Below are 21,986 nucleotides of genomic sequence, written 5' to 3' on the forward strand. Positions count from 1 at the left end.
GGTTCAAACCCAGCACTTTCCCAGTAACTGAAAGGCTTTTCTCTTAAAATACCCAAGTAAAACACACATACAAGTGAAACATACACCACATAAAGATGCTGCAGAAGGATAAACAGACAAGATGACAGAGGAATGGATGATTAAGGGTGAAATGACTGAATACCTGGCATAATCTCCACAGCAAAACTGGGCAAGAGATCAGCAAGCAGCCCTGTCCTGCCTAGAAAAGACAGAAGGAGGAGAAGAAGGAGAGAGGTTACTGCAAGAAAAACACACTCCCCAGCCCCTGCCTTAGCCTCCAGTTCCCTTCCTCATCAGCCCACTTGCACTCTGTGTTATGTGAATTCCTATCAACCACAGATGTCATCCTGCTCGATGCCTGGTGTCTGCCTCTGCACTTCTGCCATTTCTGTGTCCTTGCATTTTATCAGCAGAGCTGGGGGGAAAGAATCTGGAACAGAGCTTCTCCAATCTAGGCACAAAATGACAAGAAAAAGGAGTCCCTTTAGCACGGTTACATGGTAACATCTTCCTGGAGTTATGCTCTACACATGCAAAAGCTCCTGGAAATGCACAACAGCCCTTAAACAAAAGGACACAGTTTATTTTTAAATCGCACTGATGTACTTTCTACAGATATGAAACATCTTTAATTTAACCCAAGGCTATTGATAAATCAGCCACGTGCTTCCAAAACCCATGGATGCTGCTCTCCATGTGGGGCTCTGTGAGTGCACCAACAACTCCAGGAAAGGAGCCTTGAAGGAATGCTGTGCATATGTGCTAATTATTTGGAGATGCACGAGCACCTTGGTGAGACTGTGTGACAAAGGCCAACACCCAATGGAAGCAAACGAGCCAGGGAAGGATTAGTGTAGAAATTTTTGGGATCACTTTGCAAAAGAAAAAGGAAACAAACAAAAAACAAAAAAAGGCAAGTCAACTTCAAATTTATAATTTACAACCAAATACAAACAAACAAACTCCAAGCCCAAAGGCAGCTTGGTGCCTGTTTGTTTTGGCACAGAATGCCTGGGATATTTCCAGTACACAGCAAACATCCTGCACAGTGCTCAGCTATAATTTACACACACCTGTGCATTGGCAGAACAGCCCTAAGTGCAGCTGTGCTGTGAACTCTCCCATAGAGCCCCAGGATCATGCTGGGATTTTAGAAGGCATGCATATGGTAGGAGAGCTGCACTCTGAAAAGAGACACACATTGTGGGCATTACAACAGGAGCAGCTAAGGGTAAGCCAATGCAAAAGTGGTAGAAAGCTACCTTTAACCTCCCCACATGCCCTCCAGGTCCTGCACTACGCAGCACTCAGACACAGTGATGAACTGGATCCCAAGTTCCTCGGCCTCTAGTCTGTCCTTGAAGGTTATTACAATCAAATTCCCACCAGCCGTTTTTTCTCAGTGCTTCAGCAGAGACTCTGTAGAGATCAAAAATCCACAAGGAAGCCTGCTGGAGCCATAATGAGTATACCATAACTACAGGCAGTGCTTTGCAGCCAGTTGCAACTCATCAGAGCTGACTAGTACTCACAGGAACGCCCATCCCTGATGAAGTGGTCCAGAATCCTTAGCAAAAGATAGCATGGTGAAGCTTCACATAACTGCTCCCCAATTACCATTTTGAGGGAGGACTCTTGCCACAAGTCTGCTGCAACATTTTCATCTACATTTAATACGAGTTTCATGACATTCTTTGCAGTCCATTTCCTGGAAGGATCAAGTGTCCAAGCTGCTCACAACTAGAGTGTTATGTGCCACGTGCATATTAAGTATATCCCTTATTTTGATTAAACAATATGCAATTCTTTTGCAGGCCTTTTGTGCATATGTGAACAGCACCCACATGAACCACATGCATGCAGAATACAGGCAGACATGAGCATGTAGCTCACCTCCCATGTGTTATTGCCTCTGCACAAGCTCACATACAGCCCTAGTGTGAGAAGAGATGTCACTGGACAAATTGCTGGAGGTACATAGCTAATTTACAGTGTCTGTTTGTGGTAAAAAAGGCAAGGAAATGACACCTTTAAACAGCAGAAACTCCTTCTCAAATGGTCACTGACAATTGGGTGCCTGCTTTATTTGGAACCTATCTGGAGAGCCTCGAACCCTGCTAGTGCTGGGTACCTTCTGATCTCCAAAAGGAATCACATGCCCAACAGGGAAAGTGCATCTCTTAATATAACAGTGCCTGAGAACTTGGCTTACAAACAAACACAACCAAAGCAGCTCCTCTGCGCTACCCACAAGCAGCCAGCACTTCCCTGCTTGTGCAGCCTCACTTGGCTTGTCAGAGTATCTGCCTGGGGAATTTGCATCCCTGCCTTGCCAAGGGGACTCACATAGCCCTGGGGGCCCCAAAGCCCCCAGCAGGGATGCACAAAGCCTGAAAGACCCGAGGCAGCAGCAAATCCCACCACAGCTCAGCCTGAACTCTGTCTCGCCCAGCCCAGCTGGCAGCCAGCCAGCACAATGCCCACCCCTGGACTGCCGTGCCCCCAGCAGCTTTCCACAGCTCAGCCCCCTCCCCACCCCAGGCCGGATAAATCCCCTGATTAACCCTTCCCCACACCATTCCTTCAGGGGAGCCAACAGGCTGAGGCTGCCTGCGGTTGCCCCAGCAACGGGAGGCTCCCACCACTGCCCCTCATTGAAGGCGACTTTCCTCCCTCTGCTGCTGCTGCCAGCAACAAGTGGAGCAAAAATTTCCCTGTCCTGCCAGCCACTGGGCACAGGCATACAGGGACACAGACAGGGTGGCTCGGGGGGGCAGCACTGCCACTGGCTCTCACCTCCTGCCCTCTGCAAGCCTGGCCCACACAGGCACAGCCCAGAGGCAGGTCGTGGCTACAGAGAGGATCCCAGGGCAGCAGCCTGGTGGGTCACACACAGCCCAGAAAAGAGAGCAGGGCATCCTTCTGGACCCATGGCTGCAAGGGCAGGCAGGAGGCAGAGCAGCCGTGGCCAGCATCCACCCATCTCTCCATGCCCATGCTCCTTCCATGGGCTTTAAGCTCACCTCCTTCTCTCTCGTTTCTTTCAAGGAAGTTATAAAGTGGTTGCTGGGGCTAGGTAGCAATCGGTGGGGAAGAAACAATTCAGTAAAACATCCTGCCAAGAGACCATCTGGCCACAGTATCTCTGCACAGCAGCTCTGCCCACCTGAGAAAGCCATGGCTGGGCACCACTGCTGAGTCACAGATCTGTGCCCCCACCCGCAAGAGCTTTGTGTCCTCTGTGCAAGCTCCCACCATCGAGGGGATAGAGGGAATAGACAATGGCCCCGTTTTCCAGGGTTGTCTCGGGTGACTGTGTCAGAGCTAGGAGCTTGTCCTCATTCTGCAAGGATCTGGGACATGTGCCATCTCTATTCCCACCGTGCTGCTGAAGGGTTTTACCTGCCCATAGTGGCCTCTCACCAGGCACCTCACACGCCCCAGGCCCCTGCCAGCCTTGAAATGCAACGGAGCTTGCAAGCACCCCATCTGCACTGGCAGAGCACAGGAGGAGGGATGGGAGAGGAAAAGCTGAGGGGATGCAGAGCAGCTCCAAGAGGTGCAGACACACAGCAGAGGCCAGCGAGGACAGGAGTTAATACACAGGAGGCAGGCGGGCAACAGAGCAGTGAGCAAATAGCAGCGGAGCAGGGAAGACCTGGAGTCAAGCACACAATTAGCAGAGAGTCTGCAGAGAAGAGACACAAAAATAATTAGGGTAAGTGGTGCAGCTGAAAAGAAATGATGGCATGAATAAAATAGGCGCAGGTGCAGTCAGAAACATGGCAATTGGGTAAATATGGGAACATGGCAAATACTGGCAGTCGCATAAATGTGATAAATATTGGGTAACTATGGCAGTAACTGCTGAACTGTTTTCTTGTTTGAAGGCTGCTTCCACAGCCCAACCTGCTGCAGTGTGATCACAGGACACAACAACTACAGAGGGAATTATTTCCTTCTCAGTGGTGGAAAACTTTGCCAAGCCATGTCACAGCAAGAGGCCCCTGGCAAGGGACACTGGCCTGAGGAGAGGCTGGAAAGCACAGGAGAGGAAGTGTGGCCCTTGTAAATCAGACACTTTTCCAAGGCAGCTGCTGTGAGATTTACTGGGGGTGCATGGCTCTGCAAAGCGTCCCTCTGTGCTCCCTCTGCTTGGAGTAAACTTTATCCTTTCTTCCCATCCTTCCCTTCAACTGGACGGAGAAACAGCAGCAGCCCCTTTTGGAGATCAAAGTTTTAGCAGGCAACAAAGACCTCCAAGGAGGCTGTTGCCATGGCTACCTCAGTAACCGCGGTCTTTTAATCACACCGGTCTGCTTTGTGAGCAGCAGCGTGTGGCTGTCGCTGGCAAATAAGGAGGAAAACAGGGGTAAAAAACCTTGGCAACAAGTAGCACTTCTAATCGGTGTGAAATAAATAACCAGGAGTAGGCTGGACTAGGATGAGGGGGCCTGGAAGCAGATTACAAAGGTGGCAGCACAGTGGTCTGGGGCAGTGCATCAACACTTCTCCAGGATTTTTAAGAGGAAGTGTGCCAATCACTTCCTTCGCCTGCTGGCACTACCCACCTTTGGTCACAGCTCAAGGTTTGTGAGCCCTCTCCAGGAGCTGTTCACAGACATTTTCCCAGCTGAGATGAGGGCCAACACATCCCCAACACAAGGCCACCAGCACAACTCTGCCAACTCCTGTGACCGAGCACTGGCTCGGATGCTACTGGCAGCTTTACAGCAAATCAGAGCAAAATCCTAAAACCAACATCATGTAAGGGAAAATTCTGCCAAGAACTTTTCAATCTCCGAAATCATGTCAAATTTTATTATACAGTCTCTCCTGGCATAGAAGAGACTCCAAACCTGGCTATATTTATACCAGCTATTGAGTCACTTTGCTGAGTAAGAACTGCCTTATTAGCATTGCACACCATACACACGTGTCCCAGTGGAGATTTATCCTCACTGCAAGTCAACACATGTCTCTATTAGTACATTAATTACTGTACAATATGCTGTGTGTATATGTATCTACATTCTTTACTTTACACTCTTTACTACTATTACTATGGGTGTGAGACTTTTTAAATTTTGAGTTCAGCCTATAGGAATATTGCCTAGTTATATAAACTGCAGAAGATGTCAGCTTACCAATGTTAGTTGCCAGCTGTCTCCAGAAATTAACACAAACCTCAAGAGCTAATTGTTGCTATTTAAAACATAACAATGGGAGAAGCTTCAGCTTCTTACTTGGGGAATTTCAGGTCTGTCAGAATGACCGTGGGGTGCTCAGGAAGGTTATGGAATAGATGATCTTGAGTGTGACCACACAGCACATACAGGACAAACAGAGGATCAGAAGGATCCAGCATGGGTTTAGGAAAGGCAAGTCCTCCTTGACCAAGCTGATCTCCTTTTATGACCAGGTGACCCATCCAGAGGATGAGAGAAAGACTGTGGATGTGTCTTCCTGGACCTAATAAAGCCTTTGGGAATGTCTCCCACAGCATTTTCCAGGAGGAGCTGACAGTGTCACAGGCTGGGGAAGAGTGGCTGGAAAACCGTGCAATGAAAGTGGACTTGGGGTGCTGATCAACAGCAGCTGAACATCAGCCAGTGTGCGCCCAGATGGGAAAGGAGGCCAATGGCATCCAGGTTTGGATCAGGAACAGTGCAGTGATTGTCCTGTACTCAGCACTGGTGAGGCCCCTCAAGTCTTGTGTTTATGTTTGGGCCCCTCACTCTGAGAAAGGCACTGAGGGGCTGGAGTGAGTCCAGAGGAGGGAACAGAGCTGGGGAAGGGTCTGGAGTGCAAGTCTGATGAAGAGTGGCTGAGGGTGTTTAATGTGAAGAAGGCTCGGGGGGACCTTACCACTCTCTACAACTGCCTGAAAGGAGGGTGTGGAAAGATGGATCGACCTCCTCTCCCAGGGAAGAAGTGACAGAATGAGAGGAAATTGCCTCAAGCTGTGCCAGGACAGCTTCAGGTTGGACATCAGGAAGAATTTTGTCACTGAAAGGGTGGTTAAGCACTGGAATGGGCTCCCTGGGCTGCCCAGGGAATTGGTGGAGTCATCATCCCTGGAAGTGTTCAAGAAAAAACTGGATGTGGCATTTAGTGCTACGGTTTATTTGAGATGGTGGTTTTCAATCAAAGGTTGAACTCAGTGATCTTGAAGGTCCTCTCCAACCTTAATGATTCTATGATCAACCATAAAATAATACTTCACTGATACACAGTTTATGTAAAACTAGCTGCTGAATTGGATGGAAAAGAAAGCTGGCAATATCTGTCTAGCAAAGTGCATGGATCACTAACCAAAGCATCAAACCAACAACTGGAATTAGTGGAGCACTTTCTGGCCTCTTCCAGAACCTCCCAGGGAATGGAGCCACTGTTTTGTGGAGCATGTCTAAGCTATGCAAAATCTCAGAATGCAAACATCACTGAGCCTGCACAGACCTATGGGTTCCAGGGTGCCCAGCTGCACTGAGCCGTAGGTACAGGCATTGCTCTGTAGCTGTTCCAGCTTGGGAAGGGAACAGTGTAGCAGCTTCCATAGGTCCCTGCACCTGGTCAGTAAATTCTGGCTCTTGGGAAGGCTTATTGGGTTGCATGCAAGGCCATGCAATGAAGCTGGACTCCTTCCTGATGTGAGCTGGTGACACAAAGCTAGGATGACACTGACACTGCCCTGTATTTCTGGTTTGAATGTTACTCCAGGCACGCTGCATCCCTGCACGGGTACACGTGCAGTTCCCTTCAGAAAGGCAGCAATGAATTACTTTACTGAAGTCCATTGACATTCTCATATAAAAAAGCAATACACAGGGGCTACAAATAACAATATGATTAATAGCACTGTCTGTGTTTCAAGAAGCAGGACATTAGCTGCCAGCTACTACGACAGAAATGTAGACCTTCTTCAATTTAGGATTCAGCCTTTTAGATTCAATCACATTAAAAAGTTTAAAAAATAAAATGTATAAAATTTCAAAGGGATTCATTAGCACAGCTGTAATGTCAGCAAAGGTTCTCCTTTTCTAATAAAACACACGAGTGCAGGGAGTATCACTTGATTGCTGATGTGGAATTGCTAAGTTCTGGACCAGTCTGCTGGAGAAGCAGAGTTCATACAGTTTCCAGCACACTACATCCTGTTTGGAGATTCCAAATGCCATCAAAATGCACATATATCAGGGAATCACAGAGTCTTTTAGGTTGGAAAAGACCTCTGAGATCTTCAAGCCCAACCTGTGACCAAACACCACCAGACTATGGAACTGAGCGCCACATCCAGTCTTTCCTTAAACACCTCAGAGACAGTGACTTCAACACCTCCCTGGGCAGCCCATTCCAATGTTTAACCAACTTTTATAAGAAATGCTTTCTGATGTCCAACCTGAGCCCCCTTCTGGCCCAGCTTAAGGATGAGCCCCCACCTTGCTACAACCTCCTTTCAGACAGTTGCAAAGAATAATAAGGTCTCAAGTATATTTTTAAAATATAATAAATGTGTAATAGTATTTTTTAATTTAAATTCTCTCCTTACTGAAGAGGAGGTTCACCACCAGCCAATCTCCTGTGTTTATGAGACAGACGTTGCTACTCCTCTTCCCTCACCCGCACTGATTCCCTTAGAGAGGGTTAAAATCCCTGACTAAGCAAAAGATACTGAATGGTCTTTTCAGCAAAGTACATAATAAGCACATGCCTAACATTAGGTATGCTTTACAAATCCTATCAGCTTTGCTGAGCACAAATGGATATAAATAAATGCTTGTATGCTTTTCTGAAATAAGTGTGACATGAAGACAGCACATGGGATTCCCTGATGCGACCCAGAGCTGACCAGCAGCTCTGTGTGTCAACATGACACGTCCAGGTGACAACACCCAAAATGCAATCCCATCATGACCCAGGCTCCATGGCTACTTAAGAGGTCACTGATGGTCTCTGTAATGGCTTTCCTAAGAAAAAAAGGAAATACTGTAATTTGCTCAGGTTTTAGATTTTGCTCTAAGTCGTGATAAAGTGCCTTTTGATCAATTTTTCATGGTATGATTCACTGTATAAAAAGCAGGCCCATGCACTTCTAGCTAAACAAACTTCCATTAATTTATTGATGCTATTAGTATGACATCCACCATTTTTGCTTCTCAGTCCTTTCATGGTTTCAATGTGATATTAAACTGCACTTTCATCCTGGCATTAATATGAAACCACAAGAAGGGATATTTTCCTGTTTCCTTTTCCATTCTGATTTTTCTGTCACCCCAAGGATAACGTGAGTGGATAGAACCTCTGTTCTATTCAAAATTCTAATTTATGCCGAAATCATGCAGCAACCCCAAAATAAGCAATGTAAATTGTATCTGAGAGACCACTGTCAGCAGGGTGCAAACAGCAATGTGCTCTGGGAATCATAGCATCTCTCACACACACTATCCCTCTGCTGCTCCAAACTCTCTAACAGGGAATCTGGGTTCCACCCAAAGAGCAGCAGAACAGCAAACAAAACCCTTTTATCACATGTCCTCTAGGACTGTAAAAATGCTACAATCTACATCTGTATTCAGTGTCTCTCTCCAAGCAATTGGAACAAAAAACATCCCAAAATATGCAGAATATTAAGAAACAGTATTTTCATCACTGGCTGCTTCATCCTTTAGCCATCAATAGTAAGAGATAAAGGACAACAAAGAAAAAAGTAACAGCAAAGGCAGAAAAAAAGAAAAAGAAAAAGAAAAAGAAAAAGAAAAAGAAAAAGAAAAAGAAAAAGAAAAAGAAAAAGAAAAAGAAAAAGAAAAAGAAAAAGAAAAAGAAAAAGAAAAAGAAAAAGAAAAAGAAAAAGAAAAAGGTGGGAAGGGGAAGAGGGGGAAGGAGGAAAACAGGTAGGTAATCCTGGATTGCACCAAAAGCTGGAATGTTGCTTCTACCCAGGAAAAGCAATATACAGAAGCTGCCTAACAGCATGAGGCAGAAGGAAGCCCACGACAAGTCTGCTTTCATGCTGCTGCCAAACTTGGCAGAGCTGCATCAAGTGCAAGGTCAGGCCCAGAGGCAGAACAGAAAAGAAGATGTGGTCAAGGGTGATGCAGCGTAAGCTACATGTGTCCCCCAACATAACCACAATGAACTGGGGGCAGAGACATCAAGCCAGCTCAAGAGGAGGGGATTTCTGTGTCTTCTCCCCACAGCCTTCTGTACACACTGAAAAACCAATTCTTCCTGTTACCATGGTACTTTTTCATCACTGGCGTCTGAGCACAGTTGTAGATATGCAAGAGGAAGACACCAAATCCTAGACAGGAAGGTGAAAAAGGGACAAAAATTCAGCAGCTCATCACTACAGAGACACAGGACCTCAGGAGAGGATTTTAACAGCTACCACTGCCACCTGGCAGAAATAACCTCACCTGAACTCACACAGGTTGGTCCTGGGCCTGATACTAAGTGGCAGATGATACACAGACGTCACACTGTGGATTTACACAGGCGTGTGACACTGTTTTCTGGAGTGACCAGACTGACCTTCCACTCTCTGACCTTCCACTCCAACTGTCCGTTGTTTGGCTGACATTACAGGGGTGAGGAGAGGCAACAGCACTGTGACAGCCACTCACCCGTTCAGTCTGGTTTACTTGGTGATGATAACTACAGCTCCAAATATAAACACCAATTAAACTCTGACCTTTGGTAGGAGATCAAGGGAATGCTTGACAGACATGTTCTGCTGTACACCTCCACAGATCACCTACACACTATCAACCCAAACTTTTTAATATTTCCATCACAGGATGCACAGATCTGTACACACAAGAGCCATGGTGAGGTCTTAAGGGAAATTGGGAAAAGCTTGTCTTGCTCTCCTGGGGCATCTAGGGTTGAAGTACTACAGCTGGCTCCAGGCATGTCAACAAAAGTCCCTGAAAGGCCCATTTCACTCTGCTCTTCTCCTCTAGCTGGAATGGCTGCTTTTCTGACCTTTACATTGAGCTGTATCATGGAAGCCACCACTGAAAGCAAACCCTGCAAATAGGGAAGAAACTGATCCTGCTCAGCACACTACTCAAGAGAACTTAAGCAGAGCCAAGCAGACACACCACAGAGAGGGTAGGTCCTGTTAGTGGCAGCACCAGGACAGACCTGATTAGGATGACTGCGAAATTGCACCTCTAACTGGACAAGTGTTATTGGGCACACAAAAAAATCTCCCAAACTGACACATTCAACACAATGCTTCTTGTGAGCCTCACAGGTCAGAAGAGTGGGAAGAGGACTGCAAAAATCACAGGATCTGATGTCTTCTGGGTGTCTGCTGTTAAAAGACTCTGTCTCAAGTGTTCATTTTGCTGCAAGTTTTTTGTTTTATCCCTTAAAAACAAGGGTTCTGCCTTTCCATAGCCCTGCACTCTCTGCAGTCATTTACGCCTGTGTAACGTGTGAGCAGTGTGGGTGTAAACATTACTATTCTGGTTTGGTAGCATTTGCCACCCACTTTGCCTAGGTGTGAATGACTGCACAAGGTGCAAGGCAATGGTGACAGTGCTGCAGGGACTGTTTTACATAGCTCTTACACCCATAGTAATACAGTGCACAGGGATGGAGAGACAGCAAGAGAGCAGGAGGAAAGATGCATCAGGTATCTGCCAAAAAAGCAGCCCGACAAGAGGCCTCACCAAGCACAAGCAGCTCCACTGATTCTTCATTCTTGCCCTCCACATCATCTGGTGTGATAATAAGGCAGTAATAGAGGCCACTGTCTCCCCACATCAACTTCCCAATTTGCAGGTCTGCATCTGGAAGGTAAAAAAGAAAAGTCAGGTTTTCCCTCCAACACTTACAGGAAGAATGCACTGGGTCCATCTCTGTGTTCCAAATCCATCTCATTTCCTTTCTAAGAAGAAGGTTTAGCCTTATCCAGAATATCACAGTATTCAGGAAAAAACTGTGGCTGTAGGTGAGAAAACAGATAATGCTGCAGAGGCAGCTCACCCTGCAAGTGCCAAGAGCAGGAGGGGTCATGAATGTCTCTCTGTCCTTCCTGTCACCCAGGTGACTATTCCTTGTCATGAAAGAAGGGCTTAGACAGTGTCTCCTCTACAGCACCTCAGTCATTTGTGAAGAGGTTACACACAGACAAAGGAAAACACTCCCTCTTGTGAGGCTGATCCCATGCTCTCCACACCAAGGAGCCTCCCCTTCTGGCTAGGTGGTCTCCCCAGTCAATCAGACACCTTGTACTTTCAAGGGACAAGTTGTCTCACACAGCCTTCCAGACAAAAATGTTTAAGGCCCTGCCATCCCTCATCTCCACCCAACCTGACTTTGCCCCATAGAAATCTCTTCCTTTCACTCTGCCCAAGGCTGTGTGGGTTTAGGTTCATGACAGGGTAAGCTGAAGTCTGTGGCTGAGCAAACATGAGGTGTAGGATAATCTTGGTATTTCAGAACTAGGAAAACAGCAGTGGCATTTGCAAGGAAGAAAAACCTATCCTGCAGAGACTGAATTTGTATCTCTTGCTGCCACTCCTTTGCTAAGGAAAATCTATATACACAGCAATATGCAGAAGTCAGGAATAAAAAGCTTCCACTTCATGGAAGAGAAAAAAGGATACTGTATTTGAAGACCTAGAGCTAATTGAAGGGAAGTACCAAAGGAGAAGACCTTTGGGTTTAGGAAGACCTTTGGGTCTAGGATTGGCTGGCTGAATCCTAAATGTCTGACATACAAGAGCTCCCTTCCCACAGCTTTTTCTGAGGGAGTCAAGTGAACAAGTACTGCCAGACTCCAGTGTCCCAAATTGCTGAGGGTCCATTCCAGCCCCCACCAAGCATCCCTGGGGTAAGAGAGTTACCATGGACAATGCTGACGTCCCTTTCCTTGTAGAAGTCTCCTATGGTGATGGCAGATCCCTGCTTGGAGGCCACGACACGGACTGTCCTCCTGCTGTCCACACAGTCCAGGTAGGGATCCCAGTCCAGGTTCCTCTTGCTCATTGTTTGCAAACCAGAAGTCACCATACCCAGAGCTTCTCCCATCCGGTCCTGGCAGTAGGATTTGTACCTCCACTGTACCACAGCTGGTTGGGTGGAAGAAGTAGAGAAATGGCAGCGAAGCAGAGCGGGCTGAAATAACATGGCCACCTTCTTCTTCTCAGGCACAGTGACCTGCAACCCTTCCACCTCAGCTAGAAGACAAAAACATGAGTATCATATGTCTTGGCACTGCTTGAAGAGGGAGCTACTGCATTTTATCACAGCCTTATTCTCTTCACATACATAAAATTGTCCATCTGTTTCAGGTGCTAGGGAGCAACACTCCTCAATGTATGTAAGCACTGATGCTGGCAGCAGAAATAAGTTTGCTTTTTCATGGCTTACAGTCACAAAGAAAAACACAGCAAGATAGGGCTGAAGGCTCAAATGTAGCATCCTTGTGCTACAGAAGCCCTAACACAATTGTGTGATGATTCACAGCTTCTGGGGCAGGTTCAAAAGAAAGAGGTATTTTAGGGATGGCCATGCTCCACTTGTACAGCAGGTCAGCCAAAGGGCCAGATCCTGAGTTCACGACAATCCCACTGCAGAATAAGTCACCTCCCTCCCCATTTCAGTGGCACCACACCTCTTCTTTACAAGTCAGGCAACATACAGTGCCTGGACCAGCACATTCTGCACGGGTGCCCAGTTAGTGCTGCCTGCTCTGCCAAACTCCAGAGATGCACAAAGGAGTGGATCCAAATCACACAGCTCCTCCCAGGGCTGGCAAGTAGCACTGAGGCAAATTGCTCCATGTGGGAGGTGTGGAGAAAAAGGGTCCAAAACCTCAAGTTTTTCACATTCCCAGGGAGGAGAGGGATCTCAACAAATAATGTTTACCTAGCAGCTGACAGGAGAGCTGCAGCCTTGACCTGATGCATCAAGGCCCCAGAGAAGATGCAGGGGACTGCTATTACACCCTTGTATAGCTGAGGGAGAGTCAGTGAGCAATGCCAGCCTTCTAGAGAGTGAGGCCCTCCATCCACCCACAGGGATATGGCCAAAACTCCCCCACATGCCCTTCATTGATTCCCTCCTTGTGCTGCAGGCAGCAATGTCTGAAAGCACTCACACAACACCAGAAAAAGGGAATCAGGTTCAGTATGGAAAATGTTGGTATTACCACACCCCTCACCCAGAGCAGGTGGAAAAGAGGGAACACATAGGGAAACAGGGAAAAAGAGGAAATACAAAGAAATACTCAAGACAACAAAGCAGAAGAGAAAGTCTACATAATATCTGCAGAAGGGACTGGTGGACTTGAGGAAGCTTAGTGAGGAATGAAAACACTAAGGACAAAGAAAGACTTCCTGATATCAATAATCAGTAGAAGAGAAGGGAAAATGCAAGAAAGAAGAACAAAGAGTAAATATAAACTATCAGAGCAAATATAAGAAGCAGAATGATAAACAGGATGACAATCAGGAAACTTGCATTTAGTTGGAAGAAGCTGGAGAAGGTGTTTCAGCCCAGGTCAAAATAAGTACAAAGGGCTGCAGTCAGGTTGCAAGAGATTGAGAAATGATGTAGAGAAGAGAGGAAATGGAGTCAGCAAAAATAACCCACCCACTCCAGAAAGCAGAGATGAAAAGGAGATGGAAATTGGCAAAAGAAAGTGAAATGACAGGAGATATCTTTAGAATGGGGAGGGGGGGAAGGCACAGACTAAAGCACTGGAGCTTGAAGCAGACAGAGAGCAATAAAGGCATCAACTGTATAACAGCAGGCATGAAGAGACAAGGTCAAGCTGGAGACAGCTGCAGACCTGAAAAGCAAGAGCGAGCAGAGATTGCATGATCAGGATTCAGAACCAGAAGAAAGTGAAGAGGCTGATAAAACAGTGAATATTAAATTCAACAAGTTATCACTGTCTGCAGTGATACACTGTCTGCAGTGGACTGTAAAGCACAATGAAGTCTATAAATCCCAGCTGGAGAAGAAAACAAAGCATGGACAGAACCTAGGGGAAAGCTTATTACAGAGAGGCGAGGTGGTCACTGATACTAATAGAGATACTCATATAGACAGGATTTGACCTTGGGGACTACTATGTGAAGGCTTGAGGAGCACAAGGGTGCTCTGGCACTTGCACAGAAATGCTATATTATGCAAATAATGAATGCAGGACACCATGCACATTGTGCTTGTGCCATGTGGAAGTTGCACAGGAGGTTATCAGTTTTGCCTGAAGTGCCTGGACCCAAATCCAAACGCTGAAGTGTGGCTGTTCTCCAGAGTACCACCAAGCACAGCTGAGGTCTCCCACAGGACAGGCAGGGAATGAGGCAGCTCCTGCACTTTCCTGAGACACAGGCAGAGAGATTATTCAGGAAGTGGCAGCTGGGATATTTCTGCCAGGCTTCCTTTACCCAGGGACCAAGTGCAGGGGCCATGTGGCACTAAGGGAACGCCACCACTTGCTTCTCAAGGTGACTCAAGTGGTGACACCTAATCCTCTCCTCTCCAGAGATTCACACTTTCTGGGTTGCATCTGAGTGCAAGAAACACGAAGAACACCTTGAAAACCCAATGGGTCCATGTCAGACCAGTGTCTGGCAGCTCCATGACCCGTCACAGTGTGAGGCCAGAGCCAGCATGTGGCATGAGCTGATCAAGTGACTCATCACGTTACCTCACCTTCAGGGATAAAACAGTGACACACTGAATATTTAAATCTTTCCCTTGTGAACCAAGTACGCTGCTTAGAAAACACAGTGCTCTCAGCTAACCATGCACCACAGCCCTCCTTCCCTGTTAATGAGATTAATGAGTTTGGCAAGCCAGGGACTGCTTTAATAAATGATTAGCTGAGCTTTAGCAAATTCTCATCTGACTAACTTTCCCCACCCTACCCCCATGTGAATGTCTATATCAAGAAAAGAAAAGCAGCTTTTGGGAAAATACAGGAATTCTTTTTCTACCAAAATGCATTTTGGAGATGTGCAGAAAATTATCAGCCATGTTCTATATCCTATCCCAAGCTCTTTATTAACTTCTTAAGTATTATTTTCGGATTCCTTCCAGGAATAGCATTTAAGAGCAACAGAGTGCCTCAGATTGGGAGACTGGAGCAGAGGAAACTTTAGATCTATTTAAGTCAAATTATATATAATTATATATGGCTGAATGGGGAAATTATGCACCTGTTATTTCCTCTGCCAAAAAAGAATTACTGGAATTGATTCATGTAGTATGTCACTGCTGTAAGAGTGTCCACCAAAAAGGCCAGCAGGATGTTTCATTGCCTGAAGACAAGATGGTGGCTTTACACTGATCAGTTATGTCCAGGCATAGGAATTATAGGACTTCCTCACCTCCAAGAAGAAACTGCTGATCTCAAAATGTAGCGTAGCCAAGACAAGAAAAGCCTCAGATGTATCAGAGGGCAGAACTCTGAGTTGCTAATACAGCAGAGAAAAAAAAAAGAGTGAAATATGTGAAAAATTATGAGAAGCTTAGTGACAGCACTGTGGTAGCTCTATGCCTAGTTTAATACAAATAGAACTAAAAAGAAACTGAATTGTGTTGTGCTATGTTTTGACTGATGCAGACAGAGCAAAATTAGCCTTTACTTCAAAGTCATGACGGAAGTGCAATTCCTGCACTCTAGAGAAGGAAGCTGTTCATTGTGAATTTCACAATGTTTCAAGTTCAACATGAATAAAATCTAGCTCCTGGGAATCTCATGACTACATGACTGCTCTGCTTTTCTCCCTTCTTTTTCTGCTAAACCCAAAGAAAAAGGTCTGAAAATATTAATCAATTGCATCTTATAAACACAGTTATCCTTTCTCTTAGAAAATAAAAAGAATCCATGATTTTGTGTGTCTGTACAAATATATATACACACATACACTCCCGGAGAAAGAGATTAAAAATAATCACACTTCCGAAGTATAATTGTATGGGGTTTGTCTGTTTCAATTGGCAATGTGCATTTGTCTCCTTGCTCTGATTCCTTTCCTGAACTATCCTCAGATTATGCATTCAAACTATGCAATCAACACTACACACAAGCTACCACTAATACATTTCACTGGTGATTAAAGAAAATTCCAGGAAGCGATTACAGAGGGGATATTTGTAAGGGCGGGTTTGAGCCTGGTGTGCCTGATCTTCCTAAGCCCCTTCCCTGAGCAAGAGAGAAGGCAATTGAGAGGTGATAACTGAGGCTTTTGCTTTGCCATTGACCTCCAGAGAAGCCTATGCCTCCCTGAGATGAAATGAATCCCAGGAAGATTTTACTTCACTACACAGCCTCTAGGAACAGAATCACAGAATGGTTTGGGTTGGAGGAGATCATAAATATCATCTAGTTAGAATAAAATTGATGTGAAGGACCAAACCCTGGAAGTAATGGCGAAGCCCAATACTGTAGTTCAGTGGAACATGTCTCAGGCTGCATCCTTCTGGAGCACACAGGACTGGAGTCCAACAGAAGGAAGGCAGCACACGTCATTCTTCAGGTCACATGGGTCTGCCTATCTGTTCATCCATCTGATCTCTTTCTTTGCAATTATGTGGCTCATGCTACTGCTTGCCTGAGGTAGAGTACAGTTGATTCTATGAAACTACAAAAATTTCATCCCCCATTTTCAGGTACCTTTATTGACAGGAGTGGCAGTTGTGAACACAGCAGAATGGAAATCACTGAGTCCTGAACCAGGCACCCTGGAAAGCTACTCCTACACTTTACCTCAGGGCTTTGGCAGAAAAGCATCTGTTCCCTGGTAAGAGACAGCGCCCTTAGGGTAGCTTATGCCCCTTCCCAAATAAAATTAACTGTTGGGCAAAAGTATCATTGGTTTTGGTACCTTGGATACTATGCATCGTTTCAAAGTGCTCTCTCCCCCACTGCTGAATACTGGCACACCATTTATACTTTCATATGTGCATCAAGCTTGAATCAGAAAGGGCAAGGTCTGGACTTTGAGACCAGAAAGTCAGAAATTATAGAGAGATGTGTAAACAGATGAATGGAGAGCCAGTGGGATCACTGAGATTGTATTGTACAGGTTCTTGCCTACTCATGTTGGACTAAATCCAATCCATGCAATTTATCAACAAAAGCCATGAGCATCAGACTGTGTCCAGTGCTTATGGGAAATTAATTGGATGTCTTGGTCTGGTTCCTATCAGACTTGTGTTCGTAGCAACGTGACCACTAATTGTCAACTTTTTTTGGAAGCAAGAAACCAATGCCTGAACAAGTCAGTTGCAGCTGAGGTGAAAGCATGGTTCTGTTTTCAACAGCTCCATAGCAAAACCAAGAATCTCAGCTCTCCAGCTACTTAACCTGGAAAGGAGAAAACCCAAAGCAGCTGCAGAAGAGCACGGCCTTGCACAGTCAGCACTCACGGCACAGAGTTTCAACACAAAACACTCCATGTAGGACAGCCCAGGCAGTGCAAAATGACTGCAGCAGGCATTGGACTATTCCTTGCTCTTCCCCAGTCTCTGTGGTGCTCTCCCCGGGCACCCCCTGCTCCTCACTTCATTCTCTTCATCAGGTTCCCTGTGCTCGTTAGGCTCCCTTACCACAGCCCCTTTCAAACATACACAAAAGTCACCCTGGATGCTCTCAGGTGAATTATCTCAGCTCTGGACACCAGATCAAACCCACCCTGTCTTACTGCTGTCTGAAACCTGTTACAGTTGTCAGATGCCTCCTGATCTAGACTTGGTTCAGCATCCCAGAAATCACTCCCAGAAATCTCACTCATCAGAAGCTTGAGAACAAAGCAAAGAAATGTGAAGAATCCCTCCAAGCCTTGTAACACCGAGCCATAATACCCGTCCTTGGGATGGCATTGAGATTTCCATTACTGCCAGTCTCACTCAAGGTGACCTCACAGGAATAAAAAATAAGAAAAACACGAGATTTCTTCCCAGTTATCCTACACTTGCTATGCTCTGTGAAGCCAGGCAAGGGAAGTCAGATGAACACTTTAAATTAAGACAAGTAATAGAGTCCAACCATTTCCCTGCCTTCCCAAGAAGTGTGGTCAGCTGACCAGAAACAGCAAAGACACAACTGTGTTACAGCATGCCCCCTCTGCCTGCCCTCCTGAACTGTGGCTGGGAAATAACAGGTACAGCAACAGTATTCAGGGACTGAGTGCTAAATTACTGGTGGAAAAGAGAGAAAAGATCCCATTTTGACATGGACAGTCTTCTAATTGTAATTTTTCCAAGCTTAGTCCAAGTTGTGAGGCAGGAAAAATTTGATCTGCTCGTTCTGTACTAAAACTGAAGTTCAGTCGCCAGCACAGCACTATGCTCTTGTTTCAAATGCATTAAAAATTACAGCATTAATAAGAAAATGGTAAACACAAGGGGAGGATTCATTCCAGAATCAAGCTGCACTTAGTAATTTACAAGAACAGCCTCTACACAGGGACTAAGGATACTTGGCAAATTGTGTCTTCTTTTTATAGAATGAGAGCACAGTTCCACACATATCTTAACCCGTGTGACCTCACAGGAAGAAGTAAAAACGACCTGCTCTTCATCCATTTGCTGTTGTTATTAAAACACTCGCTTCAGGCACGTGGGAGAGCAGGACAGGAGGGGGAGAAGCCAAACCAAATCCATTGTGCCTCACACAGGATTTTTTGAAATTGCCCTAAGAACTCACAATGCGCAAAACCAAACAAAAGATAAATGCAAGAGCCAAAAATTAAAGACAAACAAAGGACAGAGAGGAATTACTGCTGGGAGGAAAGGGACTGAAAGTGCTGATTAGAAATTTCTCAGCCCACCTCGAGGAGGGAGGAGGGGAGAGAAGGGAATGAGAGCCTTCTCTTTCGTGCTCCCTTTTGTCTCCCTGCTTCTTCTCGGTCTTGCACTCTGTCCCCTGGCCCCTCCACCTCCCAACCCCCACTTCTCTTCTCAGAGTGGAGTGTACCACTCTGGCTGGATTAGGGCTCCTTACCTTGGTGCAGACCTTTCATTCCTTTGCACAGCCACTGGGGAGAGGAAAATCTCGAATCCATGTTTGCTAGCCCCCTCTTCTGTGCACACACGCACGCACACACTCACACACCTTTGCTTATTTGCATTCTGTCGGCTGTGAGAAAGGACATCAGCACCTGATTTATGGCTGGGCAGCAGTGGCGGGAGGCTGGAGGGGAGCAGGCGAGCACGGACTGCCTCCATCCCTCAGCACACAGCTAAGGATAACCTGTTGCCTGCCGGAAGCCTGTGCCTGCCAGCTCTCCACAGCACCAGCTGCACACGCAGTCCTGTCTCGAAACCACAGGGCTAGAGGAAACTGGAAGGTCTTCCCACTGCAGCGGTACCTCTCTCTCTCTGCATTGACCCTGCATGCTCCAAACAGCGCTCACTGCCAGGAATCGTGAACTGCCCTCAGTGGAAGGAGAAAAGTGTCAACAGCCCGGCCTTTTAGCTTGATAAAAAAGTCCTGATTAGCCTGACATGTCCAGATAAAGAAGCTCTTTAGAAAGAAGGAGGAATGTAATGTCATGCTTAGCTACACCCCGTACTCCTTTGCAGGTCCTTAGATGCTATTTATCAGCACATCACTATGGCTAGTAGGAAAGGGGGGGCAGCTGTGGGTGCGCTGGTGCTCCAGACCTACTCACTGAAGTGGGATACATTTGGAAGCAGCCAAATGGCAGGGAAGGAGGAAAGGAGAGAAGGGAGGGAGAATGAGCTGGAAGCTGCTTAAGCCCCAGATGAGGCCGTGAAACCCTGGAAGGGAGCAGTAGGCAGGCACCGGTGTTGAGGATGACTCAGAGTGAAAATGCAAGGAAAGGGGTGGGTGGGTGGTGGGAGAGAGGTGTTATGACTAAAAGCCGAATTTACTGCTTGAGAATCCTAAATCTGAATAGGAAGAGGGAAGAGGCTGAGGTCTTTTCTGTGGGATACATAGGTGAGAGTGGGAAATACATGCCACTTAACCCAAGTGCGTCTGTTTTTCTTCTTTCAGCCTGTAACCAGCCTGCCTGGCTAAGTCATCCTACTGCAGCTTTTCCTATAGCCTGCTGCTCCTGCCTGTGCCTGGCTGCTGCACCGGCTCACAGGAGGCAGATCTTGCTCCTGACCTGACACGGCTTTCTCTTTCTCCCTGGTTCCCGGCTGCCCCGCCGCTCTCACCCTGCTGTAATCCCTTCCCTCTTCTCGCTGCCCAGCTCTCAGACCCAGCCCCTTTTCGGCTGGTCCCCCCTGCCCTCTCCCCATCACTGAGCCCTCTCTGCTCTCCTCTCCGGCTCCCCTCCCCCTGCCCTAGGGGGGACTTGCCCGACCTTTCGGGAGCCGGCGAGGCGAGCGGTGGGCGGCGAGCTGGGCTGGGGGGCAACTCTGTCCTGCGCTCACAAAGGCCTGGGCGCGACTGCACCGTCACGGGGAAGGCCCCCTGGAATTCTGCCCTCGGGAAGCCGGGGCAGAGGCAGGGCAGCCCCCTCCTCTCACACCTCTGTTGAGACGGCATGTTCGGTCAGGACACCGGGTGAAGGAGAAGTTCCTGCAATTGTTCCCGGCACGGCACGGCACGGGCGGGCGGGGGGAGCCGGGGGTTCGTCGCCATCCCTCTCGCACCGCGGCCAAGGACACTCCGATACCCCCGGGCCGGCTGCCCCTTCCCCGAGACGGGCGCGCTCTCTCCCAGCGCCGCCGGGACCGCGGAGGGAAGAGAAGCGCCGGGGGCCGCTCGGAGCTGCCCCGCGCCCCGGCCGGCCGGGAGGCACCGGCTGCCCCCCGTTCCCAGCCCTCTCCGCCAAGTCTCCGCAAACTGCACCGCGGGACGCCGCGGGAGCAGCTCCCGGCCCCACGCCGACTCCCTCCGCAGCATCTCCCCAAAACCTCCTCCGGTTTTCGCCCTCAGGAAAGCCGCGGAGCCCGGCGGGCTGGGCACGGAGTGGGGACGTCGGTGTCACCGGGCCACCCGTGCCTCTGCCCGCGGCCCTACCTGCGATCCACAGGAGGACGATCCATCCCAGGACGTGCCCATCCATCTTCCCAGTGGTCCAGGCGGCGCGGGGCGGCGGGAGAGGAGCGGGGGCGGCCCCGCTCGGGCAGCCGCCTCCCCGCAGAGCCGGCCGGGCTGGCGGAGCGGGCGCGCCGTGTGGCTCCGCTCCGCTCCGCTCCTCCCCCGGGCCGGCTCCCCGAGGCCGCCCCCGCCGCTGTCCGGGCTCGGGCGGGGGGCGGCGGCGGAGAGGGGAGGGGGACGCGGCTTCCCGAAACTGCTTCTCTTCCCGCCCTCCCTCCCTCCGGCAAGGGCGCGTTTCGGTTGCCTGGTGCCGCTCCTCAGCCTACGGGCACCCCGGCACGTTCCTCTGCAACTCCTGCAGCCCCCCGGCATCCCCGCTGCCTAGCGGGGTTCTTACAACTTCTCTAGTAAGCGCTTGAAAATGTCCCCGCCGATCGTCTGTCCTCCCCAAATTAGCCGAATGTATACCTTGGGAAATGAGCGTAGACGGTTCCTGTTCTAAATTTCCCTTGGGGTTTCCACTTCCAGCATGGGCACGGCAGCTAATTGTTGTAATTTTAGATAAAAAGGAGTATAATTTTAGATGAGGAGGTGTTCTGTCTGATAACAATGGGCAGCCGAGTTGCGGGATGTTAAGTTTTCGTGCTAACGTGATACTGAAAGGGGATGGGGATTTTTTTGGTTTTGGTTTGTTGTGGGCTTTTTTTGTGAGAAAGGGATCACATACAACCTTAAATGACATTTTAGAATATGGATGTTGCTTAGAAATGCTCCTGGAGCATTAAATTCTCCTGGCCGCAGCAAACCCACGTGGATACACATTAACTGTACTTAAAACTTTTAAAGTTTCTGTGAAAACTTTATAAGTCGGTGGAATTATTCATGGGCCTAAACAGCTGGCTAAAATAGCATCATGCTTTCTTTTGTGGCTCAGCACCGCGAGAAACACAGAGTGCAAAATGGCACTCCCTAT

The 21,986-nt window shown here is 47.8% G+C and overlaps 1 protein-coding gene across 4 annotated transcripts in view; it reads right to left on the reverse strand.

Moving 5' to 3' along the window:
• ILDR2 (immunoglobulin like domain containing receptor 2) overlaps window positions 1-21,108 on the reverse strand; it is a gene marked incomplete at its 3' end in the record, with an annotated part of 36,511 nt that extends 15,403 nt beyond the window's left edge. For 2 of the 4 annotated variants that reach the window (XM_084225075.1, XM_084225074.1), the window contains exons 1-4: window positions 20,993-21,108; window positions 11,880-12,212; window positions 10,701-10,820; window positions 164-220 (exon numbers count right to left, since the gene is read on the reverse strand). In XM_084225075.1, the coding sequence (XP_084081201.1) occupies window positions 164-220; window positions 10,701-10,820; window positions 11,880-12,212; window positions 20,993-21,038 (556 nt within the window). In that variant the 5' untranslated portion in view covers window positions 21,039-21,108. The remainder of the gene's footprint in view (window positions 1-163; window positions 221-10,700; window positions 10,821-11,879; window positions 12,213-20,992) is intronic. The other 2 variants (XM_084225077.1, XM_084225076.1) reach the window with 1 other exon arrangement.
• Between the last annotated feature and the right edge of the window lie 878 nt (window positions 21,109-21,986).

The sequence above is a fragment of the Fringilla coelebs genome (assembly GCF_963513975.1).
Source record: "Fringilla coelebs genome assembly, chromosome: 2".
Classification (NCBI taxonomy): Eukaryota; Metazoa; Chordata; class Aves; order Passeriformes; family Fringillidae; genus Fringilla; species Fringilla coelebs.